The following is a 24,535-nucleotide window of genomic DNA, read 5'->3' as shown; positions in this document are numbered from 1 at the left end:
CAGGCGAGCAAAATGCCTTTTATGCTTGCTTCGAGGCAAGCAACGCTGAAGCATGCACTGGAGCACCAGCTGTTCTGGATGACTGTGTGATAACGCTTTCGGTAGCCGATGTGAGCAAAACCTTTAAACAGGTCTGCAATCACAAAGCTGCGGGGCCAGATGGATAACCAGGACTTTTACTCAAAGCATGCGCGGACCAACTAGCAAGTGTCTTCACTGATATTTTCAAACTCTCCCTGACTGAGTTTGTAATACCTACATGTTTCAGCATGTTTCAGAAGACCACCGTAGTCCTTGTCTCCAAGGAAGCGAAGATAACCTGCCTAAATGATTACCGCCCCGTAGCACTCACATCGGTAGCCATGAAGTGCTTTGAAAGGCTCACATCAACAGCATCCTACCGGATACCCTAGACCCACTCCAATTCGCATACCGCCCCAACAGATCCACAGGTGACGCAATCTTAATCACACTCCACACTGCCTTTTCCCACCTGGACAAAAGGAACACCTATGGGAGAATGCTGTTCATTGGCTACAGCTCAGCGTTCAACACCATAGTGCCCACTAAGCTAAGAACCCTGGGACTTAACACCTCCCTCTGCAACTGGATCCTGGACTTCTGACAGGCCGCCCCATGGTGGTAAGGGTAGGTAACAACACGTAGGCCACGCTGATCCTCAACATTGGGGCCCCTCAGGGATGTGTACTTACTCCACTCCTGTACTCCCTGTTCACCCACAACTGCGTGGCCAAACACGACTCCAACACCATTATTGAGTTTGCAGACGACACAACAGTGGTAGGCCTGATCACCGACAGCGATAAGACAGCCTATAGGGAGGAGGTTAGAGAACTGGGGTGCCAGGACATCAACCTCTCCGTCAATGTGAGCAAGACAAAGGAGCTGATCGTGGACTTCAGGAAAAGGTGGGCTGAACAGGCCCCCATTATCAAATCACATTTTATTTGTCACATACACATGGTTAGCAGATGTTAATGCGAGTGTAGCGAAATGCTTGTGCTTCTAGTTCCGACAATGCAGTAATAACCAACAAGTAATCTAACTAACAATTCCAAAACTACTGTCTTGTACACAGTGTAAGGGGATAAAGAATATGTACATAAGGATATATGAATGAGTGATGGTACAGAGCAGCATAGGCAAGATACAGTAGATGGTATCGAGTACAGTATATACATATGAGATGAGTATGTAAACAAAGTGGCATAGTTAAAGTGGCTAGTGATACATGTATTACATAAGGATACAGTCGATGATATAGAGTACAGTATATACTTATGCATATGAGATGAATAATGTAGGGTAAGTAACATTATATAAGGTAGCATTGTTTAAAGTGGCTAGTGATATATTTACATCATTTCCCATCAATTCCCATTATTAAAGTGGCTGGAGTTGAGTCAGTGTCAGTGTGTTGGCAGCAGCCACTCAATGTTAGTGGTGGCTGTTTAACAGTCTGATGGCCTTGAGATAGAAGCTGTTTTTCAGTCTCTCGGTCCCAGCTTTGATGCACCTGTACTGACCTCGCCTTCTGGATGATAGCGGGGTGAACAGGCAGTGGCTCGGGTGGTTGATGTCCTTGATGATCTTTATGGCCTTTCTGTAACATCGGGTGGTGTAGGTGTCCTGGAGGGCAGGTAGTTTGCCCCCGGTGATGCGTTGTGCGGACCTCACTACCCTCTGGAGAGCCTTATGGTTGTGGGCGGAGCAGTTGCCGTCCCAGGCGGTGATACAGCCCGACAGGATGCTCTCGGTTGTGCATCTGTAGAAGTTTGAGTGCTTTTGGTGACAAGCCGAATTTCTTCAGCCTCCTGAGGTTGAAGAGGCGCTGCTGCACCTTCTTCACGATGCTGTCTGTGTGGGTGGACCAATTCAGTTTGTCTGTGATGTGTACGCCGAGGAACTTAAAACTTACTACCCTCTCCACTACTGTTCCATCGATGTGGATAGGGGGGTGTTCCCTCTGCTGTTTCCTGAAGTCCACAATCATCTCCTTAGTTTTGTTGACGTTGAGTGTGAGGTTATTTTCCTGACACCACACTCCGAGGGCCCTCACCTCCTCCCTGTAGGCCGTCTCGTCGTTGTTGGTAATCAAGCCTACCACTGTTGTGTCGTCCGCAAACTTGATGATTGAGTTGGAGGCGTGCGTGGCCACGCAGTCGTGGGTGAACAGGGAGTACAGGAGAGGGCTCAGAACGCACCCTTGTGGGGCCCCAGTGTTGAGGATCAGCGGGGAGGAGATGTTGTTGCCTACCCTCACCACCTGGGGGCGGCCCGTCAGGAAGTCCAGTACCCAGTTGCACAGGGCGGGGTCGAGACCCAGGGTCTCGAGCTTGATGACGAGCTTGGAGGGTACTATGGTGTTGAATGCCGAGCTGTAGTCAATGAACAGCATTCTCACATAGGTATTCCTCTTGTCCAGATTAACATCAACGGTGCTGTAGTGGAGCGTGTCGAGAGTTTCAAGTTCCTTGGTGTCCACATCACCAACGAACTATCATGGTCCAAACACACCAAGACAGTCGTGAAGAGGGTACGACAAAACATTTTCCTCCTCAGGAGACTGAAAAGATTTGGCATGTGTCCCCAGTTCCTCAAAAAGTTCTACAGCTGCACCATCGAGAGCATCCTGACCTGTTGCATCACCACCTGGTATGGCAACTGCTCGGCATCTGACCATAAGGGGCTAGTGCGTACGGCCCAGTACATCACTGGGGCCAAGCTTCCTGCCATCCAGGACCTACAGTTGAAGTCGGGAGTTTACATACACTAAGGGTGGAGTCATTAAAACTCATTTTTCAACCACTCCACAAATTTCTTGTTAACTAAGTATAGTTTTGGCAAGTTGATTTGGACATCTACTTTGTGCATGACACAAGTAATTGTTTACAGACAGATTATTTCACTTATAAATCACTGTTTCACAATTCAAATGGGTCAGAAGTTGACTGTGCCTTTAAACCGCTTGGAAATTTCCAGAAAATGATGTCATGTCTTTAGAAGCTTCTGATAGGCTAAATTACATCATTTGAGTCAATTGGAGGTGTACATGTGGATGTATTTCAAGGCCTACTTTTAAACTCTTTGCTTGACGACATGGGAAAATCAAAAGATATCAGCCAAGACCTCAGTTTTTTTTTTTATACCTCCACAAGTCTGGTTCATCCTTGGGAGCAATTTCCAACCACCTGAAGGTACCACGTTCATCTGTACAAACAATAGTACGCAAGTATAAACACCATGGGACCACGCAGCCGTCATACCGCTCAGGAAGGAGACGTGTTCTGTCTCCTAGAGATGAATGTACTTTGGTGCGAAAAGTGCTAATATATCCCAGAACAACAGCAAAGGACCATGTGAAGATGCTGGAGGAAACCGGTACAAAAGTATCTATATCCATGTAAAACGAGTGCTATATCGACGTTCTGACCCACTGGGAATGTGATGAAAGAAATAATAGCTGAAACTAATCATTCTCTCTACTATTATTGTGGTGGTGATCCTAACTGACCTAAGACGGTTAATTGGCGGTGTCAGAGGAAAGCCCATAAAATTGTCAGTCTCCAGTCACCCAAGTCATAGACTCTTTTCTCTGCTACTGCACAGCAAGTGGTACCGGAGTGCCAAGTCTAGGACCAAAATGCTTCGTAATAGCTTCTACCCTCAAGCCATAAAACTGCTGAACAATTAATCAAATGGCCACCTGACTATTACATTGACCCCACCCCTCCATTTGTTTTGTACACTGCTGCTACTCGCTGTTTATTATCTATGCATAGTCAACCCTACCGACATGTACAAATGACCTCAACTAACCTGTATCCCCACACACTGAGTTGGTACCCCGTGTTTATAGCCTCGTTATTGTGTAACTTTCTATTATGTTTTTTACTTTTGTTTATTTGGTAAATATTTTGTTAACTCTTCTTGAACTGCACGTGACAATTCGTTTGATTTGATTTATATGCATTTTTTTGTGTGATATTTAGAGATCAGCTCCATCAAGCTGGCCAAGGAGCAGCAAGTGGCCCAGGCTAAGAGGGCGGCCATGCCCGTTGTGGGTGACATGAGGCCGCTGGCAGACGCCCTGCCAGAACTCTGCCAGCTCATCCCCGCCACCACCAGGACCTCCAGAAAGGCCTCCAGAAAGAATAGGGTGTAAGTACACATCCCTGTGGAACACCCCAACAATACTATGATTTCACACCATCCTCTTTCTCCTCACACCCACTGACTCTTCTTACAGCTGTTGGTTTGTCTAGCAGGCCTTGTTTCATCCATGAAATGGGTCATCATTTTCTTTACCGTCATAGTTTACGTTTTTGGCACTCTGTCGTGTCCTCACACAGTCCAACCCTTCCTCTGCCTTTGTCAAGTTGAGTTTATCCAAGTGAATTTCAATCCTCTGTTTTAGGTCTTTCTTAGCATTTTTGTCAGAGGAATACGTGAGCTCATAATGTCCCAGTGGTTGGTCTCAGGCGCTGTCACTGGGGTTAATGAGCCATGTTACAGGACAGACCTGGATGTAAATTCCCATATATTTTCCACACAGTACATTGACAGAGTGTCACAGCACACAATACTACCCTACCTCTACAGTATGGCCTTCAGCACAGAGTTATTCAGACGTTAGTAAGTCGTTTTGAGGTGTAGAGGACAGATTTAGCTTCTGTGGCAGGGTTGCACATATTAAGGAAGCAATTGACTTCCATTCAAAACAGGAAGAAGGAAGAGAATTGGGGTGTATTCATTAGTTGGATTCCATTGCAAAACATTTGGTCAAAACATTTTGCAACAGAAACCGTTTACTCAAAACGGAAAAAGTTTTGCAACAAAACCTTTCTATTAGACAAATGCAGGTAGGTCCCTCCCTGTTTCATTCCATTTGGTTCCTAGCGTAAACGGTAAACACACCAAACATTTTGCAATGGAATTCGACTAATAAATACACCAATGGGTTAGATTATGCCGTAAAATGCACTAAATAAGAGGGGAAGAAATTGCCTCCAACGGCAATCCTGCAAGTAAATGAAGTCTGGAATTGTTCTGAGGACATTTCAATTGTGCATTATAACATTCCTCTTTGGTTTCTGGATGCTTCCAGGGTTATTTATTGCAGTCAAATTCAGCTCAGGAAAGCCTCAGTGGATCTTGTTTATTGTGATGGGCAGTTTTTCACTCACTCATAAATGTCTGTATGACTTAATGCCTTGCTTTTGTTTTTTAATGCGCTACTGAAGCTCTCTTTCTTTCTCTCCTGTCTGTTTCTATCTGTATCCCTCTCTCTCTCTCTCTCTCTCTCTCTCTCTCTCGCTCTCTCTTCAGCTTAAAGATAAAGTAAACCAAGATGGCGAGCTCAGCTGAGCACACATTGTTACAGTTGTTACAGTAGCCCTATCAGACTCAAAAAAGCAATGCACCTTAAAGGTCGTATAAAAGGGCCCTTTAGACTGTTCCAATACATGTAATTAACTTTTTGGTTCTTACAAAGCCTTCCGTCAGAGTCCACGGAGACATGGTTGCTAGGCAGTGGCGAGGTTAGCTCACTTCTCACAAGTTCCTTCTTCCAGGAGTCCGAAGTAGCAGGCACTATAGAGAAGGTCAAGAACAAGTCTCGGAGAAAGGTTATTTGTTGATGAAAGGCGGTCTTTTGATGAAGACCAGGAGCTGGATGTAGAGTATTGCTTTTGTACCCGTTTTTGATATGCCTGTTGTATATTCATACAAGGAAATCATGTGAGGCTTAATACTCGTCTCTCAGGCTGACATATGGATTTATTTAAAGTGTAAAAACAGGGATCCTAACATAAGCCAAGGCCATGACTATAAGTGTGTGTGAAGTGTGAACAAGACAGACTTATGACCACCGGCTGTGTGACACTGGAAATCCTCCCTGACTGAAGTTAGAATTGTGGAATTCTCCAGAGTGGATAAAAACAGTACCAGGCAGATCATGTTAATGGAATGGAACAGTTGTGCTTTTTCCATTCTGATGATTTGTTTGACTTGATGTCAGATTAATATTCCTTCAATTCCACATTTTTATCAAAATCCTCAAACATCTTTGTTATGTTAAAAAAAAAATGGAATTAAAGGGGAACTGTACCTGAACTTTCACCCCCAGAGGAAGGTTGTTCTTCTTGACACTGACAGACACCTCCTAGTAGAAGATGGGGGTTGTGTGGTTCAGAGTGCAGATGGCGCCGATACATGCTGGCCTACCCATGACAACTTGGACCCTCTTGCCGTGTATGTGGTAGATAGAATGTTTGTTAGGAAAAATATGTGTATGTACACTGGGGTCTGAAGTTGTTGACACCCTTGATAAAGATGAGCAAAAATGACTGTGTAAAAAAAATAATCAAAGAGATTTTGTTTAACAAGTAAGGTGTCGCCCGAGTGGCGCAGCGGTCTAAGGCACTGCGCCGCATTGCTTGAGGCGTCACTACAGGCCCGGGTTCGATCCCAAGCTGTGTCACAGGGGCGGCGCACAATTGGCCCAGCGTCGTCCAGGTTGGGGACAATTTGGCTGGGGGGTTTACTGTACTTGGCTGGGGGGGCTTTACATTACTTTACTCATCGTGCTCTAGCGAATCTTTTTGGCGGGCCGGGCGCTTGCAGGCTGATCATTGGTCGTCAGTTGAACGGCGTTTCCTCCAACACGTTGGTGCAGCTAGTTTTCCGGGTTAAGAGGGCTTGTGTTAAGAAGTGCGGTTTGGCAAGTAATGTTTCGGAGGACGCATGACTCGACCTTCGCCTCTCCCGAGTCCGTAGGGGAGTTGCAGCGATGAGACAAGATCGTACTTGAAATGAGGAGAAACAGGGGGCAAATAAAAAGAAATGACAAGTAATCATTTTTTTCTCAAGAAGGTAGGGGTCAAAATGATTGACACTCCTTTTTTCAATACCTTTCAATGCCCCACATTGCGAGGATAACGGCACTGATCCTTTTTCTGAAATGTTTTATGAGTTGGAGAACACATTGGGGTGGCTCTTAGACCATTCCTCCACACAGAATCCTTCCAGATCTTTGATATATTTTGTTTGCGCTTATGGACGGCCCTCTTCAATTCAAACCACAAGATTTCAATGGGTGTCAAGTCTGGAGACTGAGATGGCCTTTGCAAAATGTTGATTTTGTGGTCAATTAATAATTTCTTTGTGGATTTTGATGTGTGCTTGGGGTTATTGTCTTGCTGGAAGATCCAAGTGTCAGTCTCCTGGCAGAGGCAACCAGGTTTTTTGGCTAAAAATGTCCTGGTACTGGGTAAAGGGCATGATGCCTTTGACCTTAACAAAGGCCCCAGGACCAGTGGAACCGAAATAGCCCCATAATATCAAAGATCCACCACCATATTTAACAGTAGGTATGGGGTTCTTTTCTGCTCATGCATTCTCATTTCAAAGTCAAACCTACCACAGGTGTGCGTGACCCAAGATCTATATTTTCATGTCATCTAGAAAATGTAGACACCTAGAGTTTGCTAAACGGCGGTTAGCCGAGGTTTGAAATGAGACTGTATGAGCAGAAAAGAGCCCCATACCAACCGTATAATATGGAGGTGGATCTTTGATGTCATAGGGATGCTTTCTTCCACTGGTCCTGGGGGTATTACTTGTTAAACTAAATCTATTTCTCTGTGCAATTGTATTAGTATAAAATAATCTAATTTCCCAATTTTTTTAAGCATGCAATATAGATCAATATTTTAATTATTTACCTCACACAAGCCTTGTGAGCATAAAAATTGTGTGGCCTCCCTCGTGACGGCGAAGATAATTTTTCCCGTTTTAAGTTAACTTCCTGCAATTCTACACATTTTGATGTGTATTCTGTGTTTTCTTTATTATTGTGGTTAGGCCAGGGTGTGACATGGGTGATTATGTGTTTGTCTTGTCTAGTGGTTTTTGTAGATTGATGGGGTTGTGTTCAGTATAGTATTCTAGGTAAGTCTATGGTTGCCTAGAGTGGTTCTCAATCAGAGGCAGGTGTTTATCGTTGTCTCTGATTGGGAACCATATTTAGGCAGCCATATTCTTTGGGTATTTTGTGGGTGATTGTTTCCTGTCTCTGTGTTTTGCACCAGTTAGGACTGTTTCGGTTTTTACACGTTTTCTTATTTTGTATAGTGTTCACGTTTTCTTATTTTGTATAGTGTTCACGTTTTCTTATTTTGTATATGTATATTGTTCACGTTATCATCTTTATTAAAGATGTTCAATCATAACCACGCTGCATTTTGGTCCTCCTCTCCTTCCCAGGAAAAAAAATGTAACAAAGATTATGCAATTTTACAGCGCATTTCCTGCAATCCTACACATTTTGACATGGGGTGGGAGATAAGATTATGCAATTTTACAGCGAATTTCCTGCAATTCTACACATTTTGCCATAGGTTGGGTGCAAATGTTTGCCGTTTTAAATATCATAACTGATGATGAATGGGTCCCAACCCGGTCGGTAATTCGACCATGCTTGCTACAAGTTTAGATAGCTGGCCGCTAGACTAATTTACCAATCAAATTTTTTTGGGGTTGACATGGGCTAATTGAGTGACTGCTGATGCACAACCAAATTTTGAAATTGCACCCTGTGTATTCTATTATTCTAACTCTCAACAATAAGTTGAGACCCCCACTGAGTTGTTTTTGTTTAAATTGGTCCGCAGGCCTACAAAAGTAAAGTGGTACGGCCCATGGGCCGCCAGTTGCTCATCCCCGCTATAAACCAAAGCCTTCAGGCATTATTGACTAACTAGCTATTCAGCCAACACATTCTCTCTTCAGTTGCCAAAGATATCAAGTTTTCAGTTGTGTTCCGTCTGTGTTATTATGGGCAGAGTTGATATTTATGATAATATTTGATTCATTCCCTAGTTGAACTCTTGTAGCTGTCCTTGATGGACCTTTTAGACTAGACTGTGTTTACTGTAACTCCACAAGGCTGTTTTCACCTTTGACCTTTGGCTTCCCCACTGCCTCCAAGCTAGCTGCAGTTCCCATGACCCCTCTGGTGAAAAACACATTTCTTGAGATTGAACTAGTTTTAATTCGCAAGCAAATCCGTGTCTACCCATTTCACTCTTGTCTGTTAAACTTGTTTCAACTCGCAAGAGCATATGTTTTGTCCAGTCATGCTCTTGTTATGTCTTTGCTGATGTGTTTGGTAAACTCAACATCCATTTTGCCATAGAAAACAAGGTTTTTCTGTACATCACAACTTGGCATGGTTAATTGTTGGACAAGGCCAGAATGGATAATTGGGGGATCAGCTCAGTTGGCCGGCCTCCATCTCTGTCTGTTGTTAATAAATTAAGTACTCGTCTGTCTGGCCCCAATCCTAAATAACTAAACACATACAGGAAAGTCCCAACTATGGCACTGCCTGGAACGATCGCACATGGACAGCACATTGTGGTCCTAACTGCCATTAATTTTTTTTACCTGTATCTTGTTTTAACCATAATCATTCCAAATGAAATCAGTCACCTTTTGACCATCTTTATCATTTTGTCTTTCCCTCTCAGGCCAGTGAAGAAGAAGCCAGAACCAACAGACTTCAGCCTGATGAAGCCAGCACAAAAACGCAAACTCCTGTAAGACCTCACCCGACCATGGCCAAACCACCACTGATGATCACATGTCTAACTTATTATTCTCCATGAGAAAATGACATGAAGCTAAAATGAAAAATGTTATCCTGCTGATTATCAGAGCAACCAAGATAATAAACTGCCCATCTGCTATTTACTTTTACCGTTATTATTACTATTTTTTTATTTTTTTATTACCTTACAACCTACGTGTTTTGTTTTGATCTCAGGGAGAGTGAGACCAGCCGGTTTAGTGAAGCTGTGAAGAACCTGGCACACAGCAAGACTAACCCTCTGGCAGCTATTGGTGAACATCTGAGGAAGAGACTGAAGCAGGAAGAGGAGCAGGGGCCTAGCTAACCTGTTCGACTGGAGACGCCATTTGGATCTGCAGTTGAGCATCCCCACCCAGAGACAGGGATCGTGTTTGAGATCGACTACGTTGCAGTCTGCAACTGCAGACTAGCTGACTGATCTAGAAATAACCTTGCACCCTAAATAACTACTTATTATAATTGGTAGATCAGTCAGAAAATTGATGCTTTCGAACACGGCCATGACACAAGAAAACCCCTGCCTTTTTTATTTAAGGGCAACCCTGATGCCTGCATCCCTGTTCCCTGTGCCCAATCTACCAAACCTGCCAAAATCAATGAGATCTTTTGATTGAAGTGGTTTTGGTCATTGTGCACTATACCAGTAAAACATCAGAGGACTTACAGGTTGTCTGAGTAACGGCGATGTTTACGACACCTAATTAGATCATGCCCCCAGTTCTGGAGAAGTTGAAAATGAATAGTTACTTTTGTGAATGAGGAAAAATAAACTGATGTTGTAAATGTTGAGATTAGATCTGTCATCAAAATGACTCCTTTCAATTTTTGTACAGTATCTCTTCCACATTTCTTTTAGGCGATATTAAAAATGCAGTACGGTACATTAAAACTTGCCTTTCATTTTGTATAACACTATGTATGTGTCACGTCGTTGTGATATTGATGAATATGAATTTAGATCAGATTGGAAGTCATGTTCTGAATTCATTATATTCAAACTGCGATCTGTAATCCCAAGGCCTGAGGCTCAGAACAGCAGCATATCCATGGAAACCAACCTGTCATAAGTAGCAACGGCGGTGTGCTACGCAGGTCCAGAAATAGAAAGGAAACATCTTCAGCCTAGAACTGATGATAAACATGGACGTAGATGGACACTTCAGACTGTTAGAGCCGCAGAGGTTACATCCCAAATGGCCCTCTATTCACCATTGCGCTACTTTGGGCCCAGGTCAAAAAGAATAGTGCATTATAGTGAATGGGATGCCATTTGGGATACAGACAGAGGCTACGGAGAAGATTAAGAGGGAACGAAGAAAGAGATCAGAGATGGGTGGGGGGGTGGGGGCCTAGAGGTTCATTGCCCATTCAGGCACCAATCTGATTACGTTTGAGAGAAGAAGAAATAGCCAATTAGTAGAAGGTATGTTTATTGCTGGCACAGGCCATTAGCATCCATTAGTAATGCATGATATGATTGGATGAATATATGAATATCTATAGACAATAGTGCTGGGTGAGTCCTAATCAGAGTTGTGTAACCGATACATGCTTAGTACTCTGCATGTAACAGGGACATTCTGTCCTTCATATCAACACAGGTTGAAGACTGATAGCCAGTGGACCTACAGTAGATTGATCCTGTGGTCCTCTGGAGCTCAGTTGGTAGTGCATGGCACTTGCAATGCCGGGAAAGTGGGTTTGGTTCCCGAGACCCACCCGTATGTAAAATGTATGCACGCATGACTCTGTCTCTGGATAAAAGCGTCTGATAAATAGCCTCTATCATTATGATCTGTTGATGGAGGGAGTAGGTCTAGGTTACTCCATTATGAATCATGTCAGCCTCTATGGCGTTCAATGAAGCATTAATGCAGTTTATAGTGCAAATATCAGTCCACTATTACCCCCCGGTTACAGGCTAATGTTTTAATCATTACAGTGCAGGCAATTGCACTACCATTCAGCACCACCTATCCATCCTGTTTTAATTTCAAATACTGGGCATGACCTTGTAACAAGAAGCAAAGCTGTTCAGTTCCCCACTGCCTATTTCAAAACGATACATGGAATTTTTGCTCTGTACATGTCAGTAGGGTTACACTAGTCTCTTGTAACAGAGGTTCTCGGTGTAAGGTTAGGGTTACTCTGACAGCCTTGTGAGTGATTGCTCTAGTCTTCCGTCCAGTATAGGGGCTTTAAATGAGCAGTGCTTCCACTGGTACTCTGGGTAGCAGGCTGTTGTTACTGTGATGGCCAATGTCAGTGGGAGAGCATAGTGTGTGATATGTTTTTCAACTAAACTGCAAATAATGATCTGTTGCTCTCCACTCTACATGAGTGATGTGTTGTCTTGTCTATTCATTTTCGTGAACACATATCCTTGGGTGGTTTGTAGATGTTTTTCTAGAACCGGGGACGTTTTAATGTCTGTCTGTTGTATATTCTGTCTGTTTTGTCTGTATCCGTTCCTCAAGCCCAGCTGCCCTATTTCTCATACATGACCCAGACTGTAGTTTTATTGTGCATCTGCAGTACCATCCATGACTGTTTTATTAGGCTCATGTGCTACACAATCATCTGCTAGTAACCTACTCATTAATGAGGAAATTGTGCTTTATTGAATACAGCACTATGCAGATTTACTCCATCAGCGATAAAGAAACTGCAGTATTCCCATATCCCCATGTCTTTAGTGGATCTGATGGTTAACTAACTAGAAGTGACTGTTAGCCTCAAATGCTCTGTTGTCGACTGCAGTCTTCAGGACATTGGGGAGTGACTCACCATACACCAGAGTGCAGCTATTATGTGATTCATACAGGAAGCCAGCGGTGTTGTGTGTGTGTGTGGTTTGAACACATTTTCCTTGCTCATCAGTGTTTTGGCTGGCTGGCTCCTGTGGAACGTCTTCAGGGCTGTTTGCAGACATGACTAGTCGCTAAGTCGTTCTCCCTCCAGGCAGGTGAGGTGAGTCAGTGAATCTTAGACACACACACACTTATTCTGTAGTCTTTATTTATCTGCCCTTTATTTAGTGATTTAATGTAAATATTGAAACATGCAAATCGGCCTACTGCTTTTCGTAACAGGATTCACCGAGTACATTCACTGTTCAGTGCAGTGAAGACCTGTCTATAATGAATGACATAGCAGAGCTAGAAAAGTATCACATTTAAGGTATATTGTGATTGCCTGATCATGTCACGTTTGTTGTATAGAGGAGACCAAGGTGCAGCATGGTAAGCGTACATCTTCTTTAATGAAAGAGAGAACACTGAACAAACTATACAAAACAACAAAATGAACCGTGAAGCTAATATGAAAAGTGCAGAACAAGCAACTAAACATAGAATAAGAACCCACAAACTACCCAAGGAATATGGCTACCTATGGTCCCCAATCAGAGACAACGATAAACAGCTGCCTCTGATTGAGAACCAATCTAGGCAACCATAGACATAAACACCTAGACTACTAAAACCCCTAGACATACAAAAACCCCTAGACAATACAAAAACTAAACAAACCACCCTCGTCACACCCTGACCTAACCAAAATAATAAAGAAAACAAAGATAACTAGGGTCAGGGCGTGACAGATGAATTCTATGCGAAGGAGATGTTTTGCTTGATGTAAATGGTGCTCACACCAGATACTGACTGGTTTTCTGATCCATGCCCCTACTTTTTTTTTTTTTTAAAGATAAAAAGTTTGGGGTCACTTAGAAATGCCCTATTTTTCCATGAAAACATACATGAAACGAGTTGCAAAATTAATAGGAAATATAGTAAAGATGTTGACAAGTTTATAAATAAAGATGTTTCATTGAAATAATAGTGTCCTTCAAACTTAGCTTTCATCAAAGAATCCTACATTTGCAGCCTTGCAGACCTCTGGCATTCTAGTTGTCAATTTGTTGAGGTAATCTGAAGAGATTTCACTCCATGCGTCCTGAAGCACCACCCACAAGTTGGATTGGCTTGATATGCACTCACGTACCATAAGGTCAAGCTGCTCCCACAACAGCTCAATAGGGTTGAGATCCGGTGACTGTGCTGGCCACTCCATTATAGACAGAATACCAGCTGAATGCTTCTTCCCTAAATAGTTCTGCATAGTTTGGAGCTGTGCTTTGGGTCATTGTCCTGTTGTAGGAGGAAATTGTCTCCAATTAAGCGCCGTCCACACGGCGTTGCAAAATGGAGTGATAGACCTTCTTCAAGATCCCTTTTTCCCCTGTTCAAATCTCCCACTTTACCACCACCACAGCACCCCCAGACCTTCACATTGCCTCCACCATGCTTGACAAATGGCATCAAGCCCTCTTCCAGCATCTTTTCCTTTTTTCTGCATCTCAAGAATGTTCTTCTTTGTGATCCGAACACCTCAAACTTAGATTTGTCTATCCATAACACTTTTTTCCAAACTTCCTCTGTCCAGTGTCTGTGTTCTTTTGCCCATCTTAATCTTTTCTTTTAATTGGCCAGTCTAAGATATGGCTTTTTCTTTACAACTCTGCCTAGAAGGCCAGGATTCCGGAGTCGCCTCTTCACAGTTGATGTTGAGACTGGTGTTTTGCTGGTACTTTTTAATGAAGCTGCCAGTTGAGGACTTGTGAGGCATCTGTTTCTCAGACTAGACACTCTACTTGTCCTCTTGCTCAGTTGTGCACCAGGGCCTCCTACTCCTCTTTCTACTCTGGTAGAAATAGCTGGTTCGAGCCTCTGGTTAGAGCCAGTTTGCGCTGTTCTGTGAAGGGAGTGGTACACAAAGTTGTACGAGATCTTCAGTTTCTTGCCAATTTCTCACATTGTATAGCCTTAATTTCACAGAACAAGAATAGAATGACGATTTTCAGATGAAAGTTCTTTGTTTCTGGCCATTTTGAGCCTGTAATCGAACCCACAAATGCTGATGCTCCAGATACTCAACTAGTCTAAAGAAGGCCAGTTTTATTGCTTCTTTAAACAGGACAACAGTTTTCAGCTGTGCTAACATAATTGCAAAGGGTTTTCTAATGATCAATTAGCCTTTTAAAATGATAGACTTGGATTAGCTAACACAACGTGCCATTGGAACACAGGAGTGATGGTTGCTGATAATGGGCCTCTGTACGCCTATGTAGATATTCCATTAAAAAAATCTGCTGTTTCCAGCTACAATAGTCATTTACAACATTAACAATGTATACACTGTATTTCTGATTAATTTGATTATATTTTAATGGACAAAAAAATTAGTTTTCTTTCAAAAACAAGGACATTTCTAAGTGATCCTAAACTTTCCAATGATAGTGTATCTGTGTCCAACAGATGCATATCTGTATTCCCAGTCAAGTGAAATCCATAGATAAGATACATTTTTTTCAATTGACTGATTTCCTTTATATAAACTGTAACTCTGTAAAGTCTTTCAAATTGATACCTTCGTATTTTTGTTCAGTATACAATCATTTATGCCTGATCTCTTCAAAGATAGTCAATTATTATAAAGAAGTGTAGTGTTTCACTTAAATTAAACTGAAATCAATTGAATGACAAAAACTCTGTTTTATTCAGTGTCACTGTTTAGGAGACTATTGCTTCACAGTACTAAATGTTCCATTCATTGAGTGGATGACAGATACAGTATTTGGGAGATTAGGAGGAGGGAAGGGAATTTTGCCATTTTGCGCATGTGCCTACATGATTGAGAGGATGCCTCACTTAAGAATGATGTTGAACCGTAATTAAGATTAACACAGCCATGGCAATGGAATAAATATTTGTGCCTTGGAAGTTCTTGACATTGAAGGACTTCATACAAAAATTCAGGACGTTGACTATTAACTATTTAACAGTCTGTTACCACTTTTTTTCCAGCCAGGGAATAATGGTCCCTATTAATGAAGCATTCATAAACCCTTTATAACCTTTTATGAGGCTCTGGGCTAATTGGCTCTGATAAACCATAGCATGCCTCAGAATATACATAGGTAATTGTCTATGCTCTTATGAATGATTTATATATGATGACTTTGCTGATAAATTATTTGCGAAACATGTATGTATAGTGCATAAAGCCTTTATCAATGATCTATACAGACATTTAATATCAGAATAATTTAAATAGTTACACGTTTGAAAACAGTCAGTGATGAGGATGATTGTGTCCAATCGCCGTGCGCAATTCACTTGTCAAAGTTCACCAATCTTGTCCAATTTATTCGTATCCACCTCTTTTCTCCTATCCAATCGGGACACGCATCGTCTGACTTGTGTCCAATAAGGAAGCAACAGCATCGCTCCAACATTTCCTTATCCAATGAAGTCGGTGCTTCTCTTAATTTTTATTTCTGGCTGCGTAGATTTTTTTTTTGCCTGCCAAGTTTCGTTGCGGTCCATCACCATTGTTGTGCTCAGTGGTATTCAGTGTAAGCGCGCCTGGACACACATCACCCGTCAAGTGTCTAGTGAGCGGGTTTTGACAGAGGACGAGGGTCTGTAGATTGAGCAAGCTGTGTGAGGAACAATTCCTTTCTGGTTGCCCCAGAAACTGTAAGTACCGGCGTCTTATATGATGTATTGCATACGAGATCAGTCATGTTTTATTATATTATCCTACGTAGGCTATAGTTTACCGTCTACATGTCTGTTCAAATAGCCATTCTGGTGAATTGCAGTAGCCTAGGCTACACGCTTTGTTTATATTAATGTCCTTTAATAAATTGCATAACCCCCCCCCCCCCCCCCCCCCCAAAAAAAAAAAAAAACGTGTGTATTTTGGATTTCACATCGCATGCAGTGTTAATTAAGGTAGTTATTCCCATCACGACAGAGATGGCATCCCCTAGCATCACCATGGTGATCATTATGCCTATATTCCAAATAAAATAACTGATATTAGGCCTATTAGAAACTTTCAGTCAAATCTCTGTAATCATGGGATGGTTTAATTTGATTTGAAAGGAACCTTGCTACACCTCTTCACCACATAACAGTTCTCTGATACCAGAAGAGGTCACAATTATTAGGCTAAATGGCAATTGCGTTTTGTAGTTTGACTTTCCATAAGGGCAGGTGTGGACAAGGGCATACAAGTTGACATGTTCCTAAATAGGCCACAGTGCTGTATACATCCACGACTAGGACGCTATGGCAATACACCAAATAGGTGCAGTGAAATATGTTGTTTTACAGGTCAGCCATAGTAGTATGGCACCCCTGGAGCATATTATGTTTATGTGCCTTGCTCAAGGGCACACCGGCAGATGTTTCACCTTGTAGCAATGGGAATTCAAACCAGCAACCTTTCTGTTACTGGCCCAACACTCTAACTGCTAGGCTACAAGCCGCCCTGTAGCCTGAAAGTGATTGCTGTCCTTTAGAAAGAATCACCAAACATATGTCAAATGTGTTATTACTAATGTAGACTATAGCATGTATAACTCTGCTGAATGCCTCTTCTCTTTGGTCCAGGAGTTTTTGTTGTTGATTCAAACACTTTTCTTGTCTGTTATTTAAATGTTTTTTCGATTTCATTCCCTATTAAGTTCAATGTTTAGTACATTGAAATGAATCTATTACACTTTCTCCAATTTTCTTTCCTCAAAAACATGATTGGCTCGTCTTGGGTCGGGTTTAAAGTAGGAAATGAAGACATTACATACGGTAAATAGTTTCACAGCGCCACACTCCAAACAAAGCACCAGTGGACAAAAATGGTATGTGTTCTCAATCAGTCAACCTATTGGCCTTTTGATGGTTAGTGGTTAATGCCTAGGGCTCCAAACATCCTCAATTGACTTATTTGGTGTTTCAATGTGTTACCAAGGTCAGTGCTCTATGCAAACTTTGTGCGTTTATAAACCTGGTTTGAATCTCTGGTTGTTGTTGTGTAGACTAGTTAGATAGCTTTTATTCTTGCTTTTGTTAAATTGCGTCTTTGATTCTTTATCGTTTCAGTAATGAGATGTATCTTTGTTTGTTTTACGTCCATAGACCTTTTATAAAGTTTTCACTTTGAGCGAAAATATGATCTTTTGATGAATAGTACTGGGATCACAGATCACCGGAAACAATGCCATCAAATATGTTTGTGATAAACAATATTTAAAAAAAATAATTGTTTAAATTCTTTAATTTATTAATCTTGGTTTATTGTAGATTGAAGTTGTATTTCATTTTATATTTTTTATTTTAATAGGGAGTAATGCTGAGACCAAGGTCTCTTTTACAGATGAGCCCTCTATACACATCAAAATACACATCAATATACAATATACACATCAATATACACTATACACATCAATATACATTATACACATCAATATACACTATACACATCAATATACACTATACACATCAATATACACTATACACATCAATATACACATCAATGCACGAAAAGCAAAACACAAATCATAGAAAACAAACAAATTCTTCATTAAAAAGGCCCACAATCAGCCTTTTGAATTACACTAGAGGCACAAATTCATAACAATTTTGAGAGACTTGGAGATTTGAACGTTTGATAAAAAAAAAAAAATATATATATATATATATATATATATTTATATATATATATATATATATATATATATATATATATTAGAGAATATAGACTTGTAGTTGTAGTTTGAAAACATGTTTTGAAAAGTGCTCAAGCTCTCCATCGATAGGCACAGACATGGTCAGCTAAAAGTCCACCACCTACATTCGAGAGGCCTTTTCTATGATTCTATAAGCCCCTTCAAAGCAGACTAGTGGCAACAAATGAGTGATTTTAGAGGAGAAGGATGCTTTGGACAAGTAGGGATTAGGGGAGGGGAGAGTGTAGTCAGAACTAGAGGTTATGGATTTGAGGGGAACTTGTTGTGAAGCCTCTCCATCAGTTAATGTGTCTCTCTGAACTTTAACCTCCATAGTAAGCCATTTCTAGTCCTCATCATTATTATGAGACTATCCCCAATATGGGGACCTGCTACTGTGCTGTATAAACTGTTTTATGGAGAAGAAATTATTATTCACGTTGCTGGACAATTGTGCGATTGTTAGGGAGACAACGATACATTTGTCATGTATGGTGTTATTTGTTGACGCCCCGATAATGCAGAACACATGTAGGTATTTACAGCTTATAGACCCCGGCTTTTATACAGTAAATTCATTAAGTCTCCATTAGTGCTGGGAATACCCAGGGACCTCACGATACGATATTATCACGATATTCACAGTATGTGCCGATAAGATATGTATCGCAACTCTCACGATTCTACGTGTTGTAATTTGATTGCGATTTGATGCTCCAAACATATTGCTCACCATAAGTCTGCTGCAGTGGGACAAGAGAGAGAGCCACGAGAAAATGTGTTTTGATCAGTCATGGAAATAAAAGTCCTGAAAACAAATGGGCTCTCTATTTTGAAAGAAGAAGGGGAACAAGCTACGCTGGAGTTTTGGTGCAGGTGCAGCAAACTAGCGCAAAAAAAATGACATTAAGGTATTGTCAAAATGATAAGATACATCATCAAAAAGAATATCCCGATATGTAACTGTATCGATCCCCCCCCCCCCCCCCACATCACTAGTCCCCATTAACTGATTATAATGCACTGCAGCATTTGTAATTCTCTGGGCGTAATGTAGATTTCCTCTTTATGTCCTGGCATGATCTCCTCTCATGTCAAATGGATAAAGGCTGTGTTGTGTGCCGGAGAAAAAACACAACTACTGGTCAAACGGCTGAAGCATTGCGTGAGCACATGGAGTGATAACAGGGTGTGTTTTTCATGCGGTCCTTGGGACCATTTTGCTGAAGTCATTGATGTATTTGTAGCTGTCGAGAGTGAGGCGACTTGGGGCTTTTTTATTTAGGCAAGTCAGCTCATTGTAACCTTTCAACAGTCTTGCTGATTTGAGGGTGAGGCCAGGCATGGCAGACACACGTTAATGGACGGACACGCACGCGCGCATACACACACACACACACACACACAGCAGCGAGCAGTAAAATGTGATGAAGAAAAGCCGTGTTGTTTTCCACCCTGTCACTCGTTGTGACATTTAAATGGCAGGAAATGATTTGTGAGAACAGAACAGTGAATCCTTTGTAATTACTGATAAGAGCTGGGGTTTTGTGCGAAGGAAAATACTTGGATCCATTTTTGGGGGGGGGGGGGGGGGGGGGGATCTAGGCCAAGGGCTACGACTATGAATTTCAATGTGGTCATGTTTCTCAGCATCAGGCCACAGTGTTGTAGGCTTCTTCCAATCATTTCTCATTGTGTTTTGGAGGGATTTAAGGCAACATTCACTCTTTCATTGTTGTACACTGTTAATAATTTAATATGTCATACTACTAGAATCAAGGTGACTTGTTTTCTCTCCATTTGATTGTAATTGGGGATTTGTGTGTGTGGGTGGGTGTGAGTTAGTGTTGGTGACAACAACAGATCTGTTGTAAAGGAATCAATTTAAGCCTCATGAAGATTAGTGTCGCTTGTTAGCATATTAGCCTGTCTGCCTTGTTTTACAGTCGTAATATTGTACAAATAGAGTTGCTTATCTGCAGGGCTGTACTGTGCGGTTCTACAGCATGGCTCACTGCCTCTTTCTATAGCGAATCAAATGTGCCTCCCTCCATTATACCGTCTTGCCAATTCAATTTAAGGGCTTTATTGGCATGGGAAGCAAATGTCTACATTGCCAAAGCAAGTGAAATAGATAATAAAACATTTACTGTAAACATTACACTTACAAATGTTCCAAAAGAATAAAGATGTTTCAAATGTCATATTATGTGTATATATACAGTTTGTAATGCAAATAGTTAAAGTACAAAAGGCTCTTCACTTGAGAGCCAGGTCTGCCTTCGGCAGCCTTTCTCAATAGCAAGGCTATGCTCGCTGAGTCTGTACATAGTCAAAGATTTCCTTAATTTTGGGTCAGTCACAGTGGTCAGGTATTCTGCCACAGTGTACTCTCTGTTTAGGGCCAAATAGCATTCTAGTTTGCTCTGTTTTTTTTTGTAAATTCTTTCCAATTTGTCAAGTAATTTTATTTTTGTTTTCTCATGATTTGGTTGGGTCTAAGTGTGTTGCTGTCCTGGGGCTTTGTGGGGTCTATTTGTGTTTGTGAACAGAGCCCCAGGACCAGCTTGCTCAGGGGGCTCTTCTCCAGGTTAATTTCTCCATCTATCTACCCCTCTCTCTCTCTACTCCCCCTCTCCTCCTCTCTCTCTAGCTATCTATCCCCCCTCTCTCTCTCCTCCCCTCTCTCTCTCTCCACCTCTGTCTGTCTCTCTCTACTCCCCCTCTCCTCCTCTCTCTCTAGCTATCTATCCCCCTCTCCCTCCCTCTCTCTCTCTAGCTAGCTATGTAGGGGCAGCAGGTAGCCTAGTGGTTAGAGTGTTGGGCCAGTAACACAAAATGTTGCTGGATCAAATCCCTGAGCTGAGAAGGTAAAAAATATTTAGTTCTGCTCCTGAACAAGGTAGTTAACCCACTGGTCCCCAGTAGGTCGTCATTGTAAATAAGAATTTGTTCTATCCTAAATCTATCCTCTCTCTCTCTCTCTCTCTATCTCTATCCTCCAAGCTCTCTCTCTTTATCTATCCTCCTCTCCTTTTTCTCCAATAAACACCATCACTTGCCACTGCAAAGAGAGAATGCCATCACTTCACTTATTAAAAGTGATAGTGGCCACTTTGTTCTATTGCTATCTGTGGAATATCTATGATCGTATATGGCTGCCATGTTAACAGGTTATGAGAGGAAGGTACACCAACATTGATGGGTAAACGAATGGCAAATAAGATTTATTTGACAGATGCCCATTGTGTGACATTTTAGTAGGGTTTTTCTAAAATGACCAACTGGCTAGTCTAACAATGTATCATCAGTGCTGTGGACGGTGGACTAGACAGAGCTTGAGACGGGGTGATCATATAACCCTCTCAGGACAGGAGCAGTGTAGACCTCCCAACCTCTTGCCCTTCACCAGAAAGTTTCTCCCCATTGCAGCAAAGAAAAGAGAGGTGCTTTTATCCCTTCCCAGCCCTTGGACTCTCAGCCTTGTCATCAACATAACACAGCCTCTCACTTTTATCCCTCCTTGAGCTTCTGTCCAGTGTCCTCTCTCACCTTTCTAGTTTAACTCAAGTCCCTCTTCACATACATGTAGGCCTAGCTAGGGGTTCTAGCTACGGGTACTAGCTACGGGTACTAGCTACTGGTACTAGCTACGGGTACTAGCTATAGGTACTAGCTACGGGTACTGGCTACGGGTACTGGCTACGGGTACTGGCTACGAGTACTGGCTACGGGCACTAGCTACGGGTACTAGCTACGGGTACTAGCTACGGGTACTAGCTACTGGTACTAGCTACGGGTACTAGCTACGGGTACTAGCTACGGGTACTGGCTACGGGTACTAGCTACGGGTACTGGCTACGGGTACTAGCTACGGGTACTAGCTACGGGTACTGGCTATGGGTACTAGCTACAGGTACTAGCTATGGGTACTAGCTACGGGTGCTCAATGGGCAAAATGTTTCAAATCAAATGTTATTGGTCACGCACATATTTAGCAGATATTATTGCTGGTGTAGTGAAATGCTTTTTTTTTTTTTTTCATACCGTCTAGATTACTGAAAGGCAAAATTAAACCAATATGCAAATATGCCTGTTTGTAATATTCAGTTTATATTCCAAACAAACTGCTTCGCTATTCCGGTACCCTTGACTTCATTAACTTGCTAATAGGGAGCGAGGGCTCTTCTCTATTTGAGGCAATCACACAGAGGAACGACGCAGGCGCAGAGCTACGGAATGACTGACTGACTGACTGACGGCTGAGTTGATCCTGTAATTCTCTGCCAGGCTACACAGCCCGTGGGTCATTTTAAAAAGAATTTGAATTTCAAGTAACCTTGAAAATATTCTACCGGAAATGACTGAAAAACACTTCGATCCACAAGGGCGATTTGATCATTATGTGAGTGATCGTTATGTGAGTGATCGTTATGTGAGTGATCATTATGTGAGTGATCGTTATGTGAGTGATCGTTATGTGAGTGATCGTTATGTGAGTGATCGTTATGTGAGTGATCATTGTGAGTGATCATTATGTGAGTGATGATTATGTGAGTGATGATTATGTGAGTGATCGTTATGTGAGTGATCGTTATGCGAGTGCTCGTTATGTGAGTGCCTGGTGAGAAAAGTTGAATAATAGAAGTCACTGTGTAGTACGTTGTTGTCCACTGTTCTCCTCTTGGTTGAGGACTGGAGTTACTGCCGCCAGTCACCAGCTCGCTTGGGTTTCGGAGGCCTCTCTCCGAAGACCGGCTGTGGTCCCACTCTTCCCTCCCGTTCTCTCTCTCTCTCTCTCTCTCTCTCTCTCCATTCCGCCTTCATCTCTCTCCAACACTCGAATCAACCTGGGGAACAAAGGACACTGGTTCATTACTAGACTCCTAAATGTTATCCCTGCCTGCTGGAGATGCTTGGCCCAGAGCCAAGAAACCACAGGATGCCTTTAATGCTGTTTCAATAGACAGGATCCCCCTGTACCTCTCATTTGACCACCGCGGTTATTACCAAACCAGCACCTGCTACAGACAACAAGTACGTCAGTACGTCGTCACAGTCGTTTAGTGGGCGAACATAGGCTCGACGTTATTCCTTTCACGCCGTTGTCGTTTTTGTCTTGGGGGGGGGGGGGGAACTAATATGTTCCGTTTCGATATCATGCATGCATAATCTGACCACCTTCACATAATGAGACAAGCAAATGAGTGTCCTGCGTCACCTCTTCCCTCCTCCCCACCTGTAACATGGAGCCGGTGCTGCTCACTTCCTGTCTGTCCCCCTGTGTTATTGTTCTAACACAGGGGTCGTGCCCGCGTCTGTAATATGGTGCTGTGGTCCGTTAATGATTCATAACCGGTCTCTTTAATAGAGATAGTGAACAAGCCGGAAGACTGTGTGTGTGTGTGTGTGTGTGTGAGTGCGGGGAACAGGCCAGGAGACACGGTGCTCTTAAAACAGATCCTCCACACACCGCTCAGATCAACACGGTGTAATTCCCTAGCATCTCAGCAGGTGTTCCTCACACTGTCTGTGTATGTGCGTGCATGCCATTGGGTTTGTTTGTGATGGAAGTGGGAATAAGAACAAACAATGGAATACATGCATGTGCAAATTCCTGCTATCTGTATACTGTATATCATATGTGGTGTAAAGCCGTTAATAAATTATCCTCAGTATGGTCTCCCTATAATTCAGTCTCAGCATTCTGGTCTGGCCTCTCTCTCTCTTTTTCTATTTCTCTCTCCCTTCCTCTCTCTCTCCTGTCTCCTGTCTCCATCCCTATCCTCTCTCTCTCTCTCTCTCTTTCTCTCTCCCTTCCTCTCTCTCTCTCTTTCTCTCTCCCTTCCTCTCTCTCTCTCTCTCTCTCTCTCTCTCTCCCTTCCTCTCTCTCTCTCCCTTCCTCTCTCTCCTGTCTCTCTCTCTCTCTCTCTTTCTCTCTCTACCTCTCCGTAGAGCTGACTGAGAAGATTAAGTATTATAGGCTAGCCCAGCCGGATCCTCTGTGACACGGGGAGAGCGATGGCCTCCTGTTCTGTACAGATCCCTCACAGCTGCCCCTGCACTTGTAGCCATTCAGCCTCAATGAATTATATATTATGTTGGGCTGGTATTAATAAGGCCTTTGAGTCTGTGGCAGGCAGCTTGTCTGGCCCCCCTGTTTCAAACAGACAGTGTATGGTATCAGAGGACATGTTGGTTGATGTATCCCAATTACAGGGAGATGAATGGCTGATAAGACACCACTGTCTACACTCTTTGAAAAAAGGGTTCCAAAAGGGTTCTTCGGC

The 24,535-nt window shown here is 42.5% G+C and overlaps 2 protein-coding genes across 3 annotated transcripts in view; both read left to right on the top strand.

The window, feature by feature from the left end:
• LOC110495906 (protein FAM207A) overlaps nucleotides 1-10,562 on the top strand; it is a 28,673-nt gene extending 18,111 nt beyond the window's left edge. The window contains exons 4-6 of the mRNA XM_021571423.2: nucleotides 4,014-4,182; nucleotides 9,552-9,620; nucleotides 9,848-10,562. Of these exons, the coding sequence (XP_021427098.1) occupies nucleotides 4,014-4,182; nucleotides 9,552-9,620; nucleotides 9,848-9,977 (368 nt within the window). The 3' untranslated portion in view covers nucleotides 9,978-10,562. The remainder of the gene's footprint in view (nucleotides 1-4,013; nucleotides 4,183-9,551; nucleotides 9,621-9,847) is intronic.
• A 5,364-nt stretch (nucleotides 10,563-15,926) lies between these two features.
• Nucleotides 15,927-24,535, top strand: part of LOC110495905 (double-stranded RNA-specific editase 1) — a 59,545-nt gene continuing 50,936 nt past the window's right edge. For both annotated transcript variants that reach the window (XM_036952413.1, XM_036952412.1), the window contains exon 1: nucleotides 15,927-16,212. The gene's annotated coding sequence lies outside the window, so the exon portion shown is untranslated. The remainder of the gene's footprint in view (nucleotides 16,213-24,535) is intronic.

The sequence above is a fragment of the Oncorhynchus mykiss genome, chromosome 18, assembly GCF_013265735.2.
Source record: "Oncorhynchus mykiss isolate Arlee chromosome 18, USDA_OmykA_1.1, whole genome shotgun sequence".
NCBI classification, from domain to species: Eukaryota; Metazoa; Chordata; class Actinopteri; order Salmoniformes; family Salmonidae; genus Oncorhynchus; species Oncorhynchus mykiss.
The sequence above is the reverse complement of the archived record's forward strand: the minus strand, read 5'-3'. Positions and strand labels throughout refer to the sequence as shown.